The 21,896-nt window shown below is 36.8% G+C and overlaps 2 protein-coding genes across 2 annotated transcripts in view; both read left to right on the top strand.

The window, feature by feature from the left end:
• LOC126808829 (guanine nucleotide-binding protein G(i) subunit alpha) overlaps positions 1–1,061 on the top strand; it is a 50,085-nt gene extending 49,024 nt beyond the window's left edge. Inside the window, exon 8 of the mRNA XM_050533818.2 lies at positions 847–1,061. Within this exon, the coding sequence (XP_050389775.1) occupies positions 847–1,019 (173 nt within the window). The 3' untranslated portion in view covers positions 1,020–1,061. The remainder of the gene's footprint in view (positions 1–846) is intronic.
• Positions 1,062–6,182: 5,121 nt separating this feature from the next.
• LOC126808824 (uncharacterized) lies at positions 6,183–14,274 on the top strand. Its single transcript, XM_050533810.2, has 6 exons — positions 6,183–6,332; positions 10,014–10,488; positions 11,803–12,153; positions 12,575–12,737; positions 13,321–13,478; positions 13,755–14,274. Exons 2-6 carry the CDS (start codon positions 10,068–10,070, stop codon positions 14,027–14,029), a joined length of 1,368 nt encoding a protein of 455 aa, XP_050389767.1. The 5' UTR covers positions 6,183–6,332; positions 10,014–10,067; the 3' UTR covers positions 14,030–14,274.
• Positions 14,275–21,896: the final 7,622 nt, after the last annotated feature.

The raw sequence follows: 21,896 nt of genomic DNA, 5'->3' as shown, positions 1-21,896 counted from the left end.
ACGTAAAACCCCATTTCTCTCTTTCTCTCTCTATCGGAGTATCGCATTGTCAAATGTTTTCTGTTCCGGAACGTAGGATTGCGGAAGGCTATATAATATAATGGTAGCGTTCTCCTTGTTACCAAATTAAATTTTAAAAAACGATTAAAATATGTAGCCTCTTATACATAAAATGGGAGTTAACTCTTTAACGGAACGTCTCAGAATCTTGAATATCGATATGGTATGTCCTCTCATGTTCCAAATACTTCACATCAAATTTGAAAAAAAAAATCCTCCTTCGAGTTTACAATGTTTTCAGCAAAGGTGACATAACTCCTTAACGGATTGTCGCGGAATGTTGAATATCCATAGATAAAAACTGTAGCCAATATCTCCGGAAAAGAACGTCGCGTTTACGAGCCAGGGTGGGGAGGGGGTTTATAGCCGAATGGTTAGCGCGTATGCGTTGTATCATAAGGTCTGTCATTGGCTCAACTGGCGTGGTTTCCATTCCCCAGCAGCTGTACGTGATAAGGAGTAGGGTCGCCTGCCCAACCTCGTGGGTTTTCTCCGGTTTCCTCCCACTGCTTAAGAGCCATACGCTCAAGCGAATTATTGAAATTAAGATTGAACCATGTGTTAGTCCTGAAATGACCTAGTTTGTGTTGAGTGGACGTTAAACCCTTTCTCGCCGACACTGAAATGTAGGCGTATGAAACTACTGTATGTTAGTCCGAAAACCTCCGAAATATTATGTTGTTGAGGCTGATTTCTTTCTTTCCTTTTAGTCTTAGTTTGGGATAGTGTACCATTAACTAAAAATAAAGAATACATATAATAAATACCACATGGTTTATTTTTTAGGCACAAATGAGTATAAAGAAGCCTCGATATTTGTACAATGGAAGTTTAAGCAAAGCATTACAGATAACAAAGAGATGTACAGCCATTTTACTACGGCTACAGATACCAGCAACATACAGACAGTGTTTGATAGTGTTATAGCTATATATCAAAATAGTGCAATCCTTTATTAAAGAAGCAGTATATACAATTTTATTTTATGATCAGTAGTGGAATACCGCGTTTTATCAGTGAAATAAAAGTGTTATTCCACTGGCTAGCAGTAGTCCATGTTGTTTTTACCGAAAATGATTGTAAAATCATAAAATAAATAGAACATTTGTCGTTTTGTCGTGAATAACATATTTTATTTCATATCTAAGCAAGAAAACGTTTTAGTTTTCTTGCTTCTCGATGAAATAAAATATGTTATTCACTCTAAAACGACAAATATCCTCTATGGCTTATGCATCGATGTGTGGTGTGCGCAACACCAATACCCTCAATAACTATAAATAGAAGCTTAGCTAAGCATTCTATGAACCACGCAAAGGCAGTTCCAGTCCTCGTCAGAGGCGTGTAGGTTTACAATAGATATCGATGTGTGGTGTGCGCAACACCAATACCCTCAATAACTATAAATAGAAGCTTAGCTAAGCATTCTATGAACCACGCAAAGGCAGTTCCAGTCCTCGTCAGAGGCGTGTAGGTTTACAATAGATATTTAGCACATTTTTCATGTAAAGTGAACACTAGCAACCCTGATTGGATTGTGTAATTATACATTTTAGAGACTAATTATGCGTGTCGTTTATTTTTGTTTTCTCTATGATATTGCTATTTGCTAGAAGCTTGCCCACGTAACTATCATATTCGCTCAATGATTGAAAATTATTTTTAATTTGCATGAAAAATGCGTAGCCCTTTCGTATTTATTGTTAGTGACGGAATTATAATTACTAAAAACCAGTTAAAACATAAACATTTATGTTTCACAAGAGAAAATCTATTTTGAATAAATGCGTCAATGCTTTAGTTATAGTAAAATAGATCAGAGAAATGTGGGCTAAAAAGACAATTAACGAAGGTATTATTCTGAATTTTACTCAATGGTTATCAAAAGAATATAAAAAGATATATTCGAAATTGTAGTCAAATATTCGTTTGATATCTTTCGAATAAAATGTCAACTAGTAATTATTTTGAATACTATGTGGGTCGATGCAAATGGATATAAATTTTCGGTTCACTGCGACCGCTGAAACCATCCTCATCTTGCCGCAGGAATCCAATAGCATTGACCTTTTATGGTATTACAAACTCGATATATTATCATAACATTGCATGGATGAGCTGAGAAGGAATCTGTGGGCATGGCAGGCTCGGGGCCCATAAAGAAATTAAATATAATCACGTGGTATTGGGGGCTATTTATACGCCTACATTTTTATCTGGACGTATTACGCCGTCGTCCCTGTCTATCTGGACGTATGTTCGTGGACATTCTACAGGTCACAATTTAGACGACGATTGAAATATGTTTATATCCCAAAGATCTCGGTTCCTTGCGATATTGACGCATGTCGGACCGTAGTATCCTGGATTATGGCCCATGATTGTATGAAAAATCGATATTATTAGCTTGATCTCTGCCCATCTCATCCAAAATGTGGACATATCTTGCAGGGCAACCGCTTGTTCAGTCTAGAATTTAGTAAGCGAAGCATTCATTCTCTAGAGGTTTGGTGCTTAGGGTCATCTCTAGAAAGCGCCATTAATAGTCAGTTTTTCAAAACGTTATCTCCCCATCACTCTAAGATGCTAAAATATCTTATGAGTTTGAGTTAGGTGCGCTTCGGACCTTCTGTTATGCCCCCATGCTTTTGCGAAAAAAAGCGAGATATGTACAAAGTTTTGTGGAGCCTCAAGAAACATTTGAAATTGAGCGGCGGGCCCCAATTCCCCAGTTCTCAGTCCATCTATTGTAAAGTGTGGGTGTATCTTGCATGGCAACCGCTTGTTGTTATCTACCGTGGCACATATAACATCGAATTTATGAATTAACAGACCATATGCTAATCACCAGTGTGTTCAATATTAACGTGTATGGCCGCCGGAGTGACTTTTTTACGAGACACGCCAGATTACCTGTTTGAGTGTATTCGTCAAATGATTTATTTAATCAACATTAAAAATCTGTTTACGAGAGGTGGACAGTCACCCCACCCCACTTCCCTCGAGTAAAACGTAGCACCGCTATCAGGGAAAAATTCCTTCAAGGCACACTGAATGACGTATGCCTTCTTTAGCCGTTTTCGTGCAGAAAAGTTTGACGTAAAACCTAATTTCCAAGATTAGATGCCTGCAGATGTGGGATGGGTGGGGCCTTGAGTGGCATGATTTCGATTCCCAGCTTAACGAGGAGTATAGGATCGCCTGTCCAACCTCCCACTGCTAATGTTCCTTAAGCGGCCCATACACGTTCAATTTTTTGGTCAATTAATTCAAGTAATTGATATCAATTAATTGACGAAGAAACTGAACGTGTATGGAGGACATTGACCGCGAATTAATTGAAACAATTTAATTGAATCAATTAATTGACGGATCAAAGTTCCTTTGATATTTATTAACCGTCAATTCAACACCGATGACAAAAATAGTTTTATATAAATCAGAATTAAAGAAATGTATTACTAGTTTCCACTATGCTACACTCGATGTGAACATTCAGACAATCAAAAAGCGTAAAATCTCAATGACGTTGAACGCTACCGAACATATACATAGGGTTGGCGTAGTAATACAATTCTAAGGACCTAGCGATGTGCGCTCTCAATATATTCAGAATATCAATAAATAATACCCTGTTTTATTATACGCCCACATTTTATAGATCACATTTTTTATCCGATTTCAATGAAACTTGAAATATAGGTTTATCACGCTAAGATCTCGATTCCTTTTGATATTGGCATGTATCGGACTGTAACTTATTGGATTATGGCCCCTGATTGTACGAAAAATCGCGTTTTTAGCTTGTGAACACTGTAGAGGTCACATTTTTTATCCAATTTGGTTTAAACTTGAAACGTATGTTTATAACCCACAAACCTCGGTTCCTTTCGATAGTCGCGCATATCGGACCATAACTTCCTGAATTATGACCCCTGATTGTACGAAAAATCTCGTTTAGCTTGTGGACCCCATAGAGGTCACAATTTTTATCCGATTTAAAAAATCGTTACAACCCTAAGGATGGTTGAGTTCGAATTTCGTAAAAATCGGACCGAAACTGACGGACAAAATGGCCGCCCCTTGTTCGCAAATAGTGTCAAAATATTGTGTTACAGGGCTGTGGACTCTCTGGAGGTCACAATTTTCTTCTGATTTTGATGAAACTTGAAATGCATGTTTATAACCCAACGATCTCGGTCCCTTTCAATATTCGCGCATATCGGATCGTAACTTCCTGAATTATGGCCTCTGATTGTATGCAAAATCGCGTTTTTAGCTTGTGGTCCCTCTAGAGGTCACAATTATTATTCGATTTTAAAAAAAAACCGTTCGAATGTATCACCGTTACACCGTAATGTTTGTTGAGTTTGAATTTCGTGAAAATCGGGCCAAAACTGCCGGACAAAATGACCGCCCCTCTTAGTGTAAACATCTGGTAAATCAGTGTTGTGCACCCTCTAGAGGGCACACATTTGATCCGAGTTCGATGGAACTTGAAAAACATGTTTATAACCCAAAGATATTGGTTAATTTCGATTTTCGTGCATATCGGATCGTAACTTCCTGAATTATGACCCTTGATTGAACAAAAAAATCACGTTTTTAGCTTGTAGTCCCTGTAGAGGTCACAATTTTTATCCGATTTAAAAAAAAAACGTGTGAATATATCACCATTACACACTAAGATCTTGGTTCCTTTTGAAAATCGCTGATACCCGAACTTAAAGGCTCAATATCACTCTTGTTGTAACTGAATAATATGTCCCAATCTTTATTCTGGTCAACAAATTGTACTATTTTACAATATTCCAATTAATTGATGATACAAATTTCATCTTAACACACATAATTTAAAAAATTGGAAAAATTCAACTAAATGATTTGAAAAGCCTAACGTAAACCTTTTCAAATGTGACTTGGATTTAAAAATATTTTCGAACCCTCTGGACAAGTAAAATAGGATGTAATGGATAATTTACACAACAGGTAGGACACTTAAACATCTAATACTTAGAATAAGACTATTATTTATTTTCTGGGGCTGTCAAGGCAGCAAGAGTGTTATTGTCCCTTTAACTTCCTGCATTATGGCCCATGATTGTTCAAAAAATTGCATTTTTTGCTTGCGGATTCTCTAGAGGTCCGATTTTTAAAACCGTTTTAAATACATCACCATTCCACTATAATGAAGGTTGAATTAGTATTTCGGAAAAATCGAAATGAAACTGCCCGACAAAATGGCCGCTCTTTGTACGCAAATTGTGTAGAAGTGTGTAATACGATGGTTGTGGACCCTCTAGAGGTCACAATTTTTATCAGATTTTGATGAAACTTAAAACATATCTTTATATCCCAAAGATCTCTGTCCCTTTTGATATTTGCACATTTCAGGAAATAACTTTCTGGATAATTGCCCCTGAATGTACAAAAAATCACGTTTGTTTTTAGCTTGTTCTCTATCCATCTCTTGCAAAATGTGGGCGTATCCTGCCTGGCAACCGCTGGTATTGCAAGCAAACTGTGTGGTTTTTATATATGAAATAAATAATTTAATACAAATTTCGACCACGACAAATAGCAAACGAAAGAGAACTATATCCTCTATTTAACACTATCTCTCATAAACGCTGATAAACAATATATTATGATCAGCAAAATATCACAGTAAATTATATATAAAACAATTTACCATGAATGACGCCAAATGTAGTGAACGAGTAGATAAATCAGCACTGTTACTAAATTAAAGCTGAACTCCGATTACAAAACTACAGAAATAATTAAATAAAAAAAAATTACCGCCGTACATAATCGCCATACTTGTTTTCAATTTTTAAAACAAGCATGGCGATTGTACGACGTACGAAAATATAGGCAGGCCACGCCCACATCCAGTATACACCTTTTCACGTTGTTTACCACATAATTATTTATTTCGTCAATTAGGGTGTATGTGGTGGGCGGAGCGGAAAATTTAAGGTTAGTACACCCCCTTGGCATTTATAAATATTTTCAGGCATTTCATTTCGTAGTCAAAGCGCATTTGTGGTCTGTATCCAGTTGTTTAAATTATTTCCCTTGAAAATTTTCAAGGTGAAGGCTAAAAGCTGTCCTATTGGCTGCCTCGACACGCTTAAAATAGGAAGGGAAATACCCTTTTCAGTAAACGCCATCTTTTTCCTGGTCACGATATTAAATATTTTGATAGTTATATCGGTCGTTTTGCGATTAATAGATCTATGCTGGTGTCAGAACCACCGTTGAATGTGGCAAGTATATGTTTGTTTGATTTTAAGATTTTATATGTAGAAAAGTGAACCCATCTGGGTAGACAAATCATAGGTCTTTGCTATAAGGTTAGATATTTGCATGATCATAATAAGCATGATCAAACAAACATCATATTTATCGCGCAGATAATTTCTGTGATAGGAGTAGTATGGGGAAATATTTCCAGAGATAAATGTTGAGCCTTTGGTGTCTGTCCCTTTTATATATAGTTTAAATTATTGCAAAGGCGTCTTGTTGGCGACATCACACAATGTGGAAGCGGGCGTAGCTTAACCACGAAATATTAGTTGTAGCTAGAGCATTTTGATTGGATTACAATGATATTATGAAAATACTTTCTCGTCATTGTCGGATTTAGATGAAGAATGGCTCTAGTGCTAGACATCTGCACTTATGATCCCCTCACACCCCCATCCTCCACCTTCGGCGACGGATGTTTAATCTCGTTTTTTTTGCGGAAGGTCTGCATACGAAACCCTACGACCCGTGCGTGTAAAAACCCGTATCGCACAGCGGATTGTCACCTAGGCTTCAACTAGTTACTTTAGTAACGGATATTTATATCGCTTCGCTCTCTATCCGTTACTGCAATGGCGCATGCTAGCCTATTTTTCACCGTGTCAATCAGATTTCTTGGAGGTATAAAAGATCAACATCCAAGTTTTACTTTCGGATAGGCTGCTAGCTGCTGTTTGTGCGTATTTCCAGGATTTGTGTGGCTATCTTTAGATAATTCTAGCGTTCACAAAGCAAGCGTATGTATTATAAGGTCGGTGGGGCCGCGGTTAATTAATTGTTTGTTTCTCATGACCCACCCGCATGTCTGTTTTCCTCCGTAATAATTACGCACTTCCATAATTATTTGGTCAAATTTAGTGAGGTCCAAAATTTGTCCTTTAAAACTATATTTGTTTGCCTTTAAATATGAACAATGAATTGACGCATTAAAATCCACTATTTATCGCTGAACATCACACCGTAGGTGATAAGTAAAGTACTTAAAAGTAGGCTAGAATGTGAATGTGAGTCCATCCGCAAAACGGAAGTGATAAAGCCGTATCATATCTGTCATCCATACCAAGGAATGCTAGCTACAACATTCACCAAAGACCACATATATACTCTATAAGGCACTTGTCATTGGTAATAAAATTCACAGAAAGATATAAATGTCTTTTGATTCCTGCTAAATTATTTCATTTACTGACTAGCAACGGTCCTAGAACTGGCGCCATGCGATAGCCTCGATCATGAGATACCGACCGGTTGACACTGCTTCACGCCCTTCACGGTATTTTATTAACAACACTATATAAACAGTCTCAAAAGGACACAGAGATACAAATAAATGTAAACAGTTTGATTAAGATAGACAAAATAATAAAAGTATTTATATTATCATGATGCCTCTTGCTGAAGATGTGTTCAAAGTTGACGATAATTAACATACGGGCTATTTCCATGACATTGGTACTATCTTCGCTCACGGCTCTAGAGAAACGACCACGTGTGTAGTAAATTCTTTGACTGACTTGTTAAATAATCTAACTTATTTTGTATTTAAAATTCCAAGTGTATGCTTTTAATTATTTATGTCAGAACAAATCATTAATCAGTTTGGAACAGGTCATTTCGTAACCTGTCAAAGTTGGGAAGGTAGAAGCATATCACTAATATTTTAAACTGATTTATTATGATCAAGTCTTCCGATGTGCCCGGAAACTGTGCAACGGATATTTTAATCTATAAATATTTAATAAATGTGAAGAAATCGCGGACACTGGTTACCGTTGGGTTGGGTTTCCAACGACCAAGTAACTGACATTAGTTATTGCTGAAATAGAAACAGCATTAAAGGAGCTAAATCGCTAATATTTGGGACCTAGGAATTGTCCCAAATGGGTCGCAACGCATATAATAATGTAATCTGATTGTATATAAACTGATTTACATTCAATTGTTTCCGTTTTGACTCTTAATTTCAAATCAGTTATGTGCAGCGAAATACGGCCTGTGTCTCAACCCTATAGCAATTTCTAGCGTCTGGTTATTCGAGTCTATTGAGCAGGTTCTCCAGTTGAATATGTCTAGCCTCGTTCTTTCTGGTCACTTGTTGCAAATGACGCTAAAACGCACTATGGTAGACGATTCGTGTACCAATGGTAAAATGTTTATTTTGTCTTAAATATTGGATATCAGAAGCCTGTCTTTTCCTGATAAGATCACAACATCAATGTTGATTTGAATTGACAAATAATTCGTATTTTCAACGTGTATGACTTTGGATGATATTGAGTTAGAGACTAAGCTACTTTAAACTAAAAAAAAATCATCTCAATAATTAATAATTACCGCATGTAGCATGTATATTTCACAAACTCAGGTCATGAGAAACTGACAATTAATTAACCGCGGCCTAAGCATCTTCTGATTAACTGCAGATGTGACCCAGATACTTTACTGACGTAATTCGGGTAGTTTGATAGAATGTTCAGGGCCTTTGTTGGGTTGTTTTTTTTTTGGTTTGTTTTTTTTGTGTCCCCCGCCTATCGAAGAAAGCAGGGGACTATTAAAATGGGTTCGTCCGTCTGTCTGTCTGTCTGTCCGTCACAATAACTCTCCTTCTAATTGAGCTAGAATGTTCAATTAGGTGTTTATTAGGTCAATGCCTTGATGGAGGACGAAGATAACCATTTTCTGCTTAGGGTAAGCAGCGATAAGCGATTGGTTAATGCTTTGGGACACGATAACTTTAGTTCTAATTAAGTGAGAGTGATGAAACGTGGTGTATAGTTTCATTACATCAATACCTTGACTAAGTTCGAAGATGAGCATTCTCAGCTTAGGGTAAGTAGAGATAAGCAATTTGATTGGTTGATGCTTTGGCACATGATAACTTTAGTTCTAATTAAGTGAGAGTGATGAAACTTGATGTATAGTTTCATTATATCAATACCTTGACTAAGTTCGACAATGAGCAGGGTAAGCAGAGCGATAATCAATTTGATTGGTCGAGACTTTGGAACACAGTAACGCTCCTTCTTTTTGGGGTAGAATGTTCAAACTTGGTGTAGGCGTTCATTGGGTGAATAATGCCTTGATGGAGTTCGATGATGAACATTGTCTGCTTACAGTAAGCAGAGATAAGCAATCTGATTGGTTGATGCTTTGGGGCACGATAACTTTGAAGTGAGAGCCATGAAACCCCGAATATAGATTCATTATATCATTACCTTGACTAAGTTCGATGGTGAGAATTTTCTGCTTAGGCTAAGGAGCGATAAGCAATTTGATAGATCAAGACTTTGGAACACAACTCTGCTTTTAATTGAGGTACAATGTTTAAACTTGATGTAGATGTTCATTAGGTGAATGTCTTGACCGAGTTCAATGATTAACATTTCAAGCTGAAGCTAAGCAGAGCTAATCAATTTCATTGGTCGATGCTTTGGGACAAGATAATCTTGATTCTATAGGATAGAGAGTGTATAGTTTGATTGCTCGATACTTTTGAAAAAAAAATCAATGCGCGATTAATTAATGTTTCATCTATTTATTTTGGGATTTCGTCGGGGGACATCAGCCTCACTGTTGGCTTGTTTTTTGGGGGTTTTTTTGTTTTTTTTGGCTTTTTTTTTACTTATTTTCTTTACGTTTAGATCACTGATTAAGAAATTTCAAAGAGTGACGTTATACAGCAGAACATTTTAAAAATGCAGCAAGAAGCTGTAACCATGTCTGATTTAACACCTGGTTACAACCTAAACCAAGGAGGTTTAAGCCCGTCAATAAAGATATTGCAAGACAAGGCAAGTCAGGGGCCGTTTGAATCAAAGCATGAATCTAAAGTTGAGAGCAATCCACCAAAATTAGGCACGAACGACGGCAGAAAGGAAGTAAAATCAAAGATTTTCGAGATGCCGATCAGGGAAGAAGTGAATGCTGCGAATACGGAGCAAGTCGTTCCTAAACCGACAGAACCTATCAAGAAACGTTCGATTGAATTGAATAAAGAAAATGATGAAAATAAAAGGTTAAAGTCTGAAAATCTCACTTTAAAACAAAAAATATCTAATCTGCAAGAGGAGATCAGAAAAGTGGAAAGACGGATATATACTAGTATTCACCAACAAGGTAATGTGCCATTATCTTATTCGCTATCGTTAATAAAGTTTTTAAACTGAAGTAAAAAATCAATACAATAGATATAAAGTAGTCGTCGCAGGTAAATTCTGTGTGACAGTCTCTTATATAATAGAAGCTTTTCCCCAGTTCTATGGAACTACCTGAAAGGCAATTAGAATTTTTCCCAAAGAAATACAAACTTTTAGTTTTTATTCACGCATAACAAATGCCTTGATACACATCTCATTATAATCTATGGCATTTTTTGAGAGTAAGCGATCGTCACGATTATCAAGTTATTCTTACTTTTGAACATTTTAGTAGCGCAAGCAAATCTGGTGATCATTTTCGAGTCGCTCAATATTGAGATTTCAAACTTTCAGACGAGATAATTGAGCCATTGTTTTCACAATTTGGCATATCGACATTCCGTTCAGTTTTATTTGCTGGTTGTTTTCTCCACTTCATCTCAACGGACTGGACATTAAAAAGAAACAAACATTGCATGTGTGACCGAGAGGTCCATCGGATATTACAAGAGTGTGGAATGGTTCTTCAAATCTTTAATACTGGAAACTTATAACAATTATTATGTACAAACACTTACAGGACCGCGGATAACCGACTAGTACCTACTAATCGGATAAACCTAAAAGACTAATGAATAAAACAATGGTAAATAAAACAATTAATAGATTAATCATAGAATCGGCATGTTCACGAGACAGGCCATATTGGCAGCTACTTTCTATATATAAATGTTTTATAAACAATAAGGGTTTATAATAAATTAACATGTCATTAGCATCATATAACATTTCATCCTTGGCTAGTCGCCTTTTAATAGCACACACATAATTTTTTGAAGAAATATAATAGTTATTGTCCCGAGAGTTTAAATGAATTCAGTTTGAAGGATTTCAATTTTAAAGTTAATAATATTTTATGTTAAATATTCAAGATTTAAATCATAACAGCCAATAGCTATTACGTCAGCTATAGACTATTCATTGAAGTTAAACAATGGAGGGGTTAACAACTGGTCACTGACCAAACTCTATAAAAACTAATTATTGTTTTAGATTTCAACTTAGAAGCAATATTATATATTTTGTAGAACTTTATGTCAAATGCAGAGTAAGCTATGATTTAGAACTGATCGGATCTCTCTCTTTAATGTAAATATTTGTTGAATTGTCTATGTTTAATAAATCACATAGATCAGAAATAACGTGGTCACATATGCCATGCTAACAGGACACTTTGCAGTGCTTTGTTACACCCCCAAAATGTGTCTGTACCTGTTCATATTTTCCATTTTAGGCTTTGACGATGAAGAGGAAATCGAAGCTGTTGTGGACCAATTCGGCTCTCAGCCACACACTGGAGTTATGCCTAAAGAGTGTTACAATAGAATTCAACAACATTTGGATTTCCTTAGGGAGGATCTAGATCCCAAGCACTTATTGAAATCCCTGCTTTTGAGACACGTCATTAGCAAAGATGACGTAGGCACACTCAAATCTGCCCTACACAGCCGTGGAAGAAGGGCCTGTGCTGAAGTTTTGATATTTGTTATCTTAAGATGCACATTATCTGTTTATAAGCAGTTTTTGATTTGCTTAGAAGAAAATGGCTATTTTTCTGCCATGAAGAAATTAGAACCTGGGTGCGGTAGGTTTCATCAGTATTCTTAAAGATATATTATCACATTGATGTATAATCCTTGAGTGGCATTTAGCGATTGAGCACATTTATGTATTGATTTTTTTTATTGTTGAGTTCTACCATTAAGACATGTTGTCAGGACGCCAGTGTCTAAAGAATGTTTCATTCCATTAAATAAATTAGGCTGATATAAAATATTCCTCGCGTCCTCTAAGGAACTTGATATTTAATGTTACAAGTCCATTAATTGAAGATGAAAAAAAACACTCTAAATGTTATTTGGGCCCAGCTATACTCGGCTAACCGGTTCCTAAAATGAAAAGTCTCTGGTATATTCATAAAGATATAATATATAGATCGTTAGTCAATTTTTTTATGAAATGATAAACCCCTAAACTTAAACATTTTCTGTACTTTTAATTTCCAGAGTTCTATGAAGGAAAGATTAAGTTTTCTAATCAGAAACACCATTTTATTAAAAATCAGAAGAGTCCGGAGTATAAAGAGTGTGTTAAACGCTTTGAAGAGAACATAGAGAAGTTATACCAAACAATTCCAGGCGAACAAATTGTCGGTGTCAGGGACTTGACGTGAGTAACTCATTTCGTTATCGTACCCATTGTTGATTGTTGGTCGTTTGATTTGCATGAGCCAGTATGGCAATTTATCCATCGTTAATGGCATTGACGTCATTGGTTAATGATCTTAAAGAGCCCGGAAGCAGTGACAGGTGATGAAATATTTGTAATTGACGCTAAATCAAACTTTCATGTATATCTATCGTGTGTGATTTTATGTTATCACTAAACAACGACCGCCTGCCAATCAGTATCCAATTATTTCAAGGGAGTGTGACGCAGAAGCTTGAACAATAAATTTACAGGATTTTAAGTACGATTCGGACAGAAATAATAATTTGCGCCCACGTTCATCCCAACCATAAAAGCATTATTAAATTAAAGCATTATTCAAAATGTAGTAAAATGAAAATATTATGCAATTCAAGTTTTTCATGGAAACAGACATGCTGTCGAATATGGTCTGTGGTCCATCCCATCTTTTTAAATAAAGAATGAGCTTGTCTCTAAATCAGACCACAGATTGTAAGAGGGGTTTTTTTTTTGTTTCATTCATTTTGTTCCCAAAGTAAAGGTATGTTCCATTTGTTTACAGCAAAGGGTGTGTTGAGGTATCATTTCATGTGATATCATTAGGTGGTAAATCAAATGAAGAGGAACTGAGGCGTGTCTTGGAAGATGCTATAAAATCTGGTAAAATCGGTGATGATGCCGTTTCACCTGAGGGGTTTTCGTTCCAAAAGATTTCATCAGGTACTCTTTTAAGCATTAATCCAAACAAGATTAGAATATTTGTATATATACATGGGCCCTTTGGTTTGTTTATTCAGGAAAATTTTATCTTTAATCTTCAGCTGCGTCGACGAGGGTTGAAAGGATCAATCTTCGGGACTGATCTTTATTTTCTAAATGTTTTAAGAAGGTTTCTAAACGAAGGGTCTTTAATTTGTGTAGTCGATGATTTTACTGGTAATATATATTTTCTTTGCTTGCAATGATTTTTGAATGCTTAATTTCTTCACTTAACAGATGAACTGACGGAGATGGGATTGACGAGTCAAAAGAAACAGACTATGGATGACCTGGAGAGGGAAATCGGCAAACTTGAAGCAGAAAATATCCGACTTAAGGTCGATCTTAATCATACTAAGACAGAAAATCATGAATTGAAAGAGGAAATAGAAAAACTTAGACGCTTCAAAGAAGAGAATAAGAAGTTGCGGGCACAACTAGCAGATGCCCAGAGATTGGAAGAAGAGAACAGGAAACTAAAAGAACGAATTGAACAATTAGAACGAAAATAAACATGCTAAAGATGGTAGGATAACGTATTAAATTAGATACCAACATAACAATCCCGTAGCCTGCTAGCTGGCTGCGGAGGGGCAGTGAACTTTTTAGGGTGGTGGTCCAGGGGTCTTTCCCCGGAAAATTTTGGAAATTGGACGACCGCAAACGCGTTTTCTAGTCCAGAAAATCGTTCTCTAGCAAACTCTGAACAAAATATACTAACACAGAGATAATTGCTACGATAGCTGAGTAATACAAGTTTCCTGAATCGGAAGTGACGAACGCCAAAGGAAAATACGAGTCATCCCTCTATATAACTGATTGAAGTGACGAGTGATAACAGATACATGGGCGAATTGCTGCTCAATAATAATAACTTCCAAGATCAAAAGTTGTTGTGTGAGACTGTGAGAGAATATCTGACAATTCACAAAAATAATTGACTGCCACTAGATAAAAGAACACGAAAGAAAAAGTCCGTGCATTACCGTGTTTTTATAAGGTATAGAATGAATAAAAACAAGGGAATGTACGGACTATTTCTATTTTTCTCGTGTTCTCTTATCTAATGACATTCAATTACTTTATTGAATTGTCAGGTATCCTGTTACAGTCCCATATAACAACTTTTGATCTTCGAAGGAATTATTATTGAGCAGAAATTGCCGTGTATCTGTCACATCAGTCAGTTATATAGAGGGATGACTCGTGTTTTCCTTTGGCGTTCGTCACTTCCGATTAAGGAAACCTGTATTACTTAGCTATCGTAGCAATGACCTCTGTGTTAAAATTATATTTGGAAGGTGTTTAACCAGCTCTATCACATGTGATAATGACTGGCACCAATATTGTCCTTTAAGTATGACTTAAAATAAACCGATTACATTTCTTGTTTCATTTTGCCAATTTGTATATATAGTCTAATTCTATAGTAATTGACAATATGTCATTTCCTTGAAAATATGTTTTTGTACCCCACCTTTCGAAGAAAGCAGGGGACTACTAAAATGGGTCTGTTTGTCTGCCTGTCTGTCTGACTGTCTGTCCGTCACACTTTTTGCGACACAATAACTCTCCTTCTAATTAAGCTAGAATGTTCAAACTTGGTGTAGGTGTTTAATAGGCCACTGCCTTGATGAAGTTCGAAGATGAGTATTTTCTGCTTAGGGTAAGCAGAGATAAGCAATTTGATTGATTGATGCTTTGGAACACGATAACTTTAGTTCTAATTAAGTGAGTGATGAAACTTGGTGTATAGTTTCATTACATAAATACCATGACCTAGTTCGATAATGATCATTTTCTGCTTAGGGTAAGCAGGGCGATAAGCAATTTGCTTGGTCGAGACTTTGGAACACAATAACTCTCCTTCTAATTGTGCTAGAATGTTCACACGTAGTGTGGGCGTTTATTAGGTGAATGTCGTGAAGGAGTTTAAAGATGAGCATTGTCTGCTTACGGTAATCAGAGAAAAGAATTTCATTGGTTGATGCTTTAGGACACGATAACTTTGGTTATAATTAAGTGAGAGTGATGAAACTTCATGTATAGTTCTATCAAATCAATACCTTGACTAAGTTCGATAATGGGCATTTTCGGCTCTGGGTAAGCATGGCAATAAGCAATTTGATTGATCGAGTTTTGAGGCTCGGCAACTTTGATTCTAATTGAGTGATAGTTCGATGCTAAGCATTTTCTGCTTAGACAAACCAGAGACTTCGATCTGATTGGCCAAGACTTTTGAACACAAGAACTCTCATAGAATGTTCAACTTGTATATTAGGTGAACCGTCTTCATTAGCCTAGTTCGGAGCAGAACAGTAGGACGTTAAACCCATTTCATTTCTATTAGCTGAACGCCTCGACAGAGTTTGATCAGGCAATTTACCACTAATTCTAAGCAGAGATAAGCAATTTGAGTGGTTGAGACTTTGGAACACGTATAACTCCGGGTCTAATTGCATGAGAGCGATGAAACTCACAGTATAGATTCATTTTATCATTATCTTGACTAAGTTCGATGATGAAAATTCTCTCATTAGGCAAAGGAGCGGTAAGCAATGTGATTGATCAAGACTTTAGAACATAACAACTCTGCTTTGAGGTAGAATGTTTAAGCTGGACGTATATGTTCATTTGGTGAATGTTTTGACTGATTTCAGTGATTACATTTACCGCTAAAGCTACGCAGAGCTAAGCAATTTCAATAGGTCGATGCTTTGGGACAAGATAACTTTGATTTTAACTGATGGAGAGTGGTGAAACTTCGTGTATAGTTGATATTCAGTTTGATTGCACGATACGTTTGAAAAAGATAAATGTGCAGTTAATTAATATCTGTCATCTGTTTATTTCGGGATTTCGGCGGCGGATATCAGCCTCGCTGTTGGATTGTTTACCTTTTCTTTTTTTGCCGATAATCATCGAGATATCGTTTTACATTCCAATCTAGTTGTACTTACTCGTCACCCCATCCGTTCATGGTTTCTTGTGACCACTTTACAGATCAGCTTTCCATATGGAAATTCAGAATCGGTCTCAAATACCGATGATATCACCCAATTTTATTGCAAATTCAAAAAACATCGTAAATGTTTTACAGCACGGTATTCTCTGTGGAATAGAACTGAAGAGGGATTAAACATTAGAGTATAAAGAGTAGTTGTCTATTTATTTATGTTTTGGGGGTTCTTTGTTGAAACGCGATACAGGCTAAATTCTTTTATTTTCCTGTTAAATTTGTTTACGCCCACATTAATTAATATGAATGTTCATTGTCGTCATTTTTAAATAAAACAATAAATAAATTAGCTGTTGTGATATTTGTATATATCCCGTGTAGTATACGTTTCAGAATAAATGTTGATTATTTAAAGGGTTATCCTCAGGCATAGCTGTGACTGGTATACTTTGCGATGAAGATCTCCTGACTAGATTAACATTACCCTCACTCACAAACCATAGACCTCCTAAAAAGCATGTCAGTGTACATTCCTTTCAAGTGTTGGGGAACGCATCACTGGTTGTTGAAATTTGAAACAATGTGAGCTGTAGTAGGGCCGATGTCCAAGTAATATTGTGTTCTACAAGAAATAGACCCATGGAAACTGTGTTCTGGATCTGTGTTGTTAACAGAATTTGTCTACATCTAAATAATAAATAATTTATTTGTTAATGATTATATATTTGACTTTTCTAATTGCGATATTATTAATTAATAATTATACATTTAAAGATACATTAGTTAAGAGCCAAATCTCTGCCCATTGCAAGTATTTCTTTAGGTTTCAGATGTTATAGAAATTATTAATTAGACCTTTATTTACATGGCAAGCTCAAAATCAACTATGTAGACTCTCAGATGTCTTAGATACAGCTTGGATTTAAACAGTCGTCCATTTAATAATTAAATCAATAAATGGATGACCAAGCTTACGTATACCGTTAATTACTGGCGTCACTACTGGGGACTCGATGAAAGGCCTGCCAATCGAGCGTACCGTAGCCATTGACAATGTTACTTGATAATCGAGAATTTGTGGGTGGAGTTACCGTCTGTCAATCAAACGATCGGCAATTCTTGGAGACGGTGCGGAGACAGTTGATGCCTATTTCTAATCCAAACTTCCAAGAGTGACATTTTCGTTCAGAATAAAAGTATTTTGACTGAAATTTTCAATATTTTCTTTTTTCGTCATCTATTTGTGAATTATTATAGCAATAATGGCCAACTCTCTATTGAACTCTTAACTAATGTATCTTTAAACGGTAATTTTATGCTAAAAAACAGATTGTTCAGGATTATCGCCGTTTTTCTCTCTTCTTACAAACTCCTCTGACGTACATGGCACCCAACATAGCACTTCCGGTTATACCAAGTCCAGTTGTACCCAAAAATACCGCGTCATAGGTTCCTGTGATATCTTTGATGAGACCTGCAATAAATGATTAACAAACACGACAATGAACTATGGAGTCCGACGATTCAACATGTAAATATACACGAATTAAAAACAATTTTAAGTGCATGTACTTGAAATATATGAAATACTATCGGAATGAGTGTACATGTGTACTTTAAAACAATGGGTTTTGTCCACCCGTCTTTTGTAGAAATAAGGGAACTATTAAAAAGGGTTCGCCAATCTGTCTGTTCTTTTGTCTGTCTGTCCGTCCGACCATTTGGAATACAGTAGTAAGTCTGCTTCCAATTGAGGTAGAATGTTCAAACTTGTTGTTAGTTGTTCTTTAGATGCATGTTTTGGCTAGGTAGTGCGATGATGAGCATTTTACGAGTGGGCTTAGATAAGCATGCAACAGTGGTTCAGAATACTTAAAACTTGATCGTTTATCTTCCCGACTCCTACCTTTTTCTCGTCGCCATGCGATAACTGTGGAATGTTGGGGCATTTTTTGGGCACGCAATTCGACATATTCAGTGTAGAAAAGTCGGTATGAAAATTCTGAAAAAATCCCCACAACCTTATAAAAACGGGCAAAAACAGATTGTTACCCTTCTGGCCCTCTCGCCGGAATAAAACATAAACATAGCCGTCAAAATAGATTACGCGAACGGGTTTCAAATGAAAAAAAACCCAGCCTGCTGTAGGACCACCTATTATTCCACCAATCCCACCAATCAAATTACAATAACCAATAGCATTCGTGTATCTCTTTGGTCCAGAGAGTTCTAATAACATGACAGGATACGAAACTATGGCCATACCCCAGAATAAACCATACACAATAGTTGTCACCATTAGTTCCGAATAGGTCGAAGCGATAACGAAGACTGACACTGTTGCCGATACTATACTTAAATACAGAGACCACTGTCCAACTCGAGCACATTTTAAAAATGGCGTAAGGAACATAATGATGATTCTTCCGGCGACGTTCGAGAAACCATTAATGGACAGCAGAAAAGAGCCCGTTTCTACATCAAAACCCTTTCCTCTCACCATATCCACAAAGAAAACATTAACAGTCGGTAGAAGAGTATTCATCAGAAACACGCAGAATACTAGCACAAGGTACAATGGTTTCCGAAACAGAGAACAGTTAAACATCTCCTTTAAATTAGCCGTTTGTTCTAGTTTGTTACAAAATCGACGCTTAACAATGTAATTAAGATATCCTACTGGAAAACAGTTCAGCAACAAACCACCGTAGATGAGAATCACGCCCCTCCAGCTGTATATGTCAACTAGCTTACTTGTCATGATGGGAAAAATAACTCCTCCTATACCAGGACAAATAGATGTTACAGTTATCATGGTAAGTCGATGTTTACCGTACATATTACCTCCTGCAGATGTAAAAGGTAGAAGAAATGGTACAGTAAGCCCAATACCTGAAAAGCCCAAAACGAAACCTTTGTGGATTAATTAAAGACATGTTTTCCTAGTCCGTCACATGGCCTTGTTTAGAACCAGCCAAACAGGTTAGTTTACCGAACATATTACCTCCTGCAGATGTAAAAGGTAGAAAAAATGGTACGGTAAGCCCAATACCTGAAAAGCCCATAACGAAACCTTTGTGGATTAATTAAAGACATGTTTTCCTAGTCCGTCACATGGCTTTGTTTAGAACCAGCCAAACAGGTTCTACCTGCAAGCCTACATGCACAGTCGGATTTAGAGTTGTGAGTCCACCCGTTTGTGTATTCTTACAAAAGGAAGATAATGGTGACAGATACCTTGACCCATTTTTAGGGGTAAAATACTATAGGTGTCCCTGTCAAGAAAGCGATAGTGAAGTCCTCAATACAATTAGGCCTTAAATAGCGATGCGTTTAGTAAATATTTTTGACATCTAGTTCTTATTCCGCCAATGACGGAATGGACGTAATATTTAACTTAGTGCATCTTCTTGGCGGAGGCATCAAGGAAAAGGACTTGAACTTGATGGACCATCTTCTTTAAAATAATCTTTAACTGTTTTAATCTCTAACATTCAGAGGAATAATACGTTGAAGACTAGGAGGTTATGGTGGATCGAGACTATAATTTTGACCGATATCGCAAAATCAAAATGGCACGATCAGATTGAACGAAAATGACTCAAAGCAATTGATAAAATACTCTACCTGCCATGACCCCAACACTTAATATTAAAACCAGTACTGATTGTACGAAGAAACTGATAACACAACCAGCAGAGGCTAAAATGGCCCCAAACATACATAAGGCTCCCCCATTAAATCGGTTCATTAATGGGCCAACACCACCTCCTGAAATTGAAAAATATTCATTTACATGTACATGTACAGTGAAATGAAATGAAATGAAATGAAATGCTGTTGAACGTCCCACTGTTTTGCTCCTACTGGGCTAATGAGGACGGGTATACGCCATGCAGTGTTCTTTGACGCAAAATTTATCCGGACAGCGGCGCTTTGGCCTATTCTTATTTCGAATTACAATTGTCAAGGGGTTTTGTTTTACGTGCACGCCATGTGTACGCGGGACCTCGGTGTATCGTCCCATCACTGACAAGGGGGAACCACGCTGGAAAATCCCGAAGAATTTTCTCGGCCAATGCAGGGATCGAACACGGGACCTCCAGGTTAGTAAGTCAACATCCTACTCACTGAGCCACCGTGGCCCCCATTCTACATAGAAAACAAAGGGTAAGGTATACAACGGAGATCACCTAATTGGCCAAATATAAATTTTTATAATCATAAGCATAATGCTCAACCAGTGTCAAACATATACCGTGGGTCAGATATGATACAAATCGACTCTTAACATGTTCCTCATAGCTCAATATTACTCGGCGGCAAGGGAGGGAACCTCCCCCTCCCTTCCTTTCGCCCTCCACAGCACACACATGTAAATATTGTTTTGTGAGGGCCCGGACGGGATCTTGTTCCTCATGCAAAATCACGGGTCACCACGCCCCAGGCCTCTGTCCGGAAGTCCAGTCTACAGGTTACAATTTTTATCCGATTTTGAAGAAACTTGAAAAATAGGTTTATCTCACAAAGCTCTCGGTTCCTTTCGACACTGGCATGTATCGGACCGTACCTACATAGATTATATCACCGTTACACCATAATCAAAGTAGCGTTCGAATTTCTTGAAAATCGGACCGAAACTGCCCGACAAAATGGCTGCTCATTATACGCAAAAAGTTTTAAAATATGGAATATCGCGGTTGTTTGACCTCTAGAGGTCACAATTTTGATCCGATCGTGCATGAAAGTTAAGACACATGTTTATATCCTAAAGATCTGCTTTCCTTTCAATATTTGCGCATATAGGACCGTATAATGTCCTGGATATATAACCCCTGATTGTATGAAAAATCATTTGTGGACCATCTACAGCTAACAATTTTTATACGATTTAAAAAAACGTTTAATTATATCATCGTTAAACCATGGTGATGGTTGAGTTCTAATTTCGTGAACATCGAAGCGATACTGTCGGACAAAATAGCCGCTCTACGTAGACGCACATATTGTAAAAATATGTAATAGCAGGGTTGTGGATCCTCTAACAATTTTGATCCGATTTTGATGAAACTTAAAATATATGTTTATATGCCAAAGATCTCGGTTCCTGTCGGTATTCACGCATATCTGAATGTAGCTTTCTGGATTATGGTCCCCAATTGTACACTGTTTGAAATTTATGTAAAATTACAGTAGTACAAGAGTCTTTGTATCTTAATTGTCGGTATATTTTCCACAATATTGTACTTTTACCAAGTCTGGTGTATTTTTACGGAGCTTCGTGTATGTTTACCGCGTTTCGTGGCTTTTTTTTACAATAAACGGTGATAAAATCAAAGACACATTCAAAATCCGTAAAAATACATTCTTACATATAATATTTCCAAATTGAACTGAAAATAAATAAGCAAGCATGTAAT

Source organism: Patella vulgata, chromosome 1 (assembly GCF_932274485.2).
Source record: "Patella vulgata chromosome 1, xgPatVulg1.2, whole genome shotgun sequence".
Taxonomy (NCBI): domain Eukaryota; kingdom Metazoa; phylum Mollusca; class Gastropoda; family Patellidae; genus Patella; species Patella vulgata.
Note: the sequence above shows the minus strand (reverse complement) of the source record. Positions and strands in the feature narration are given on the sequence as shown.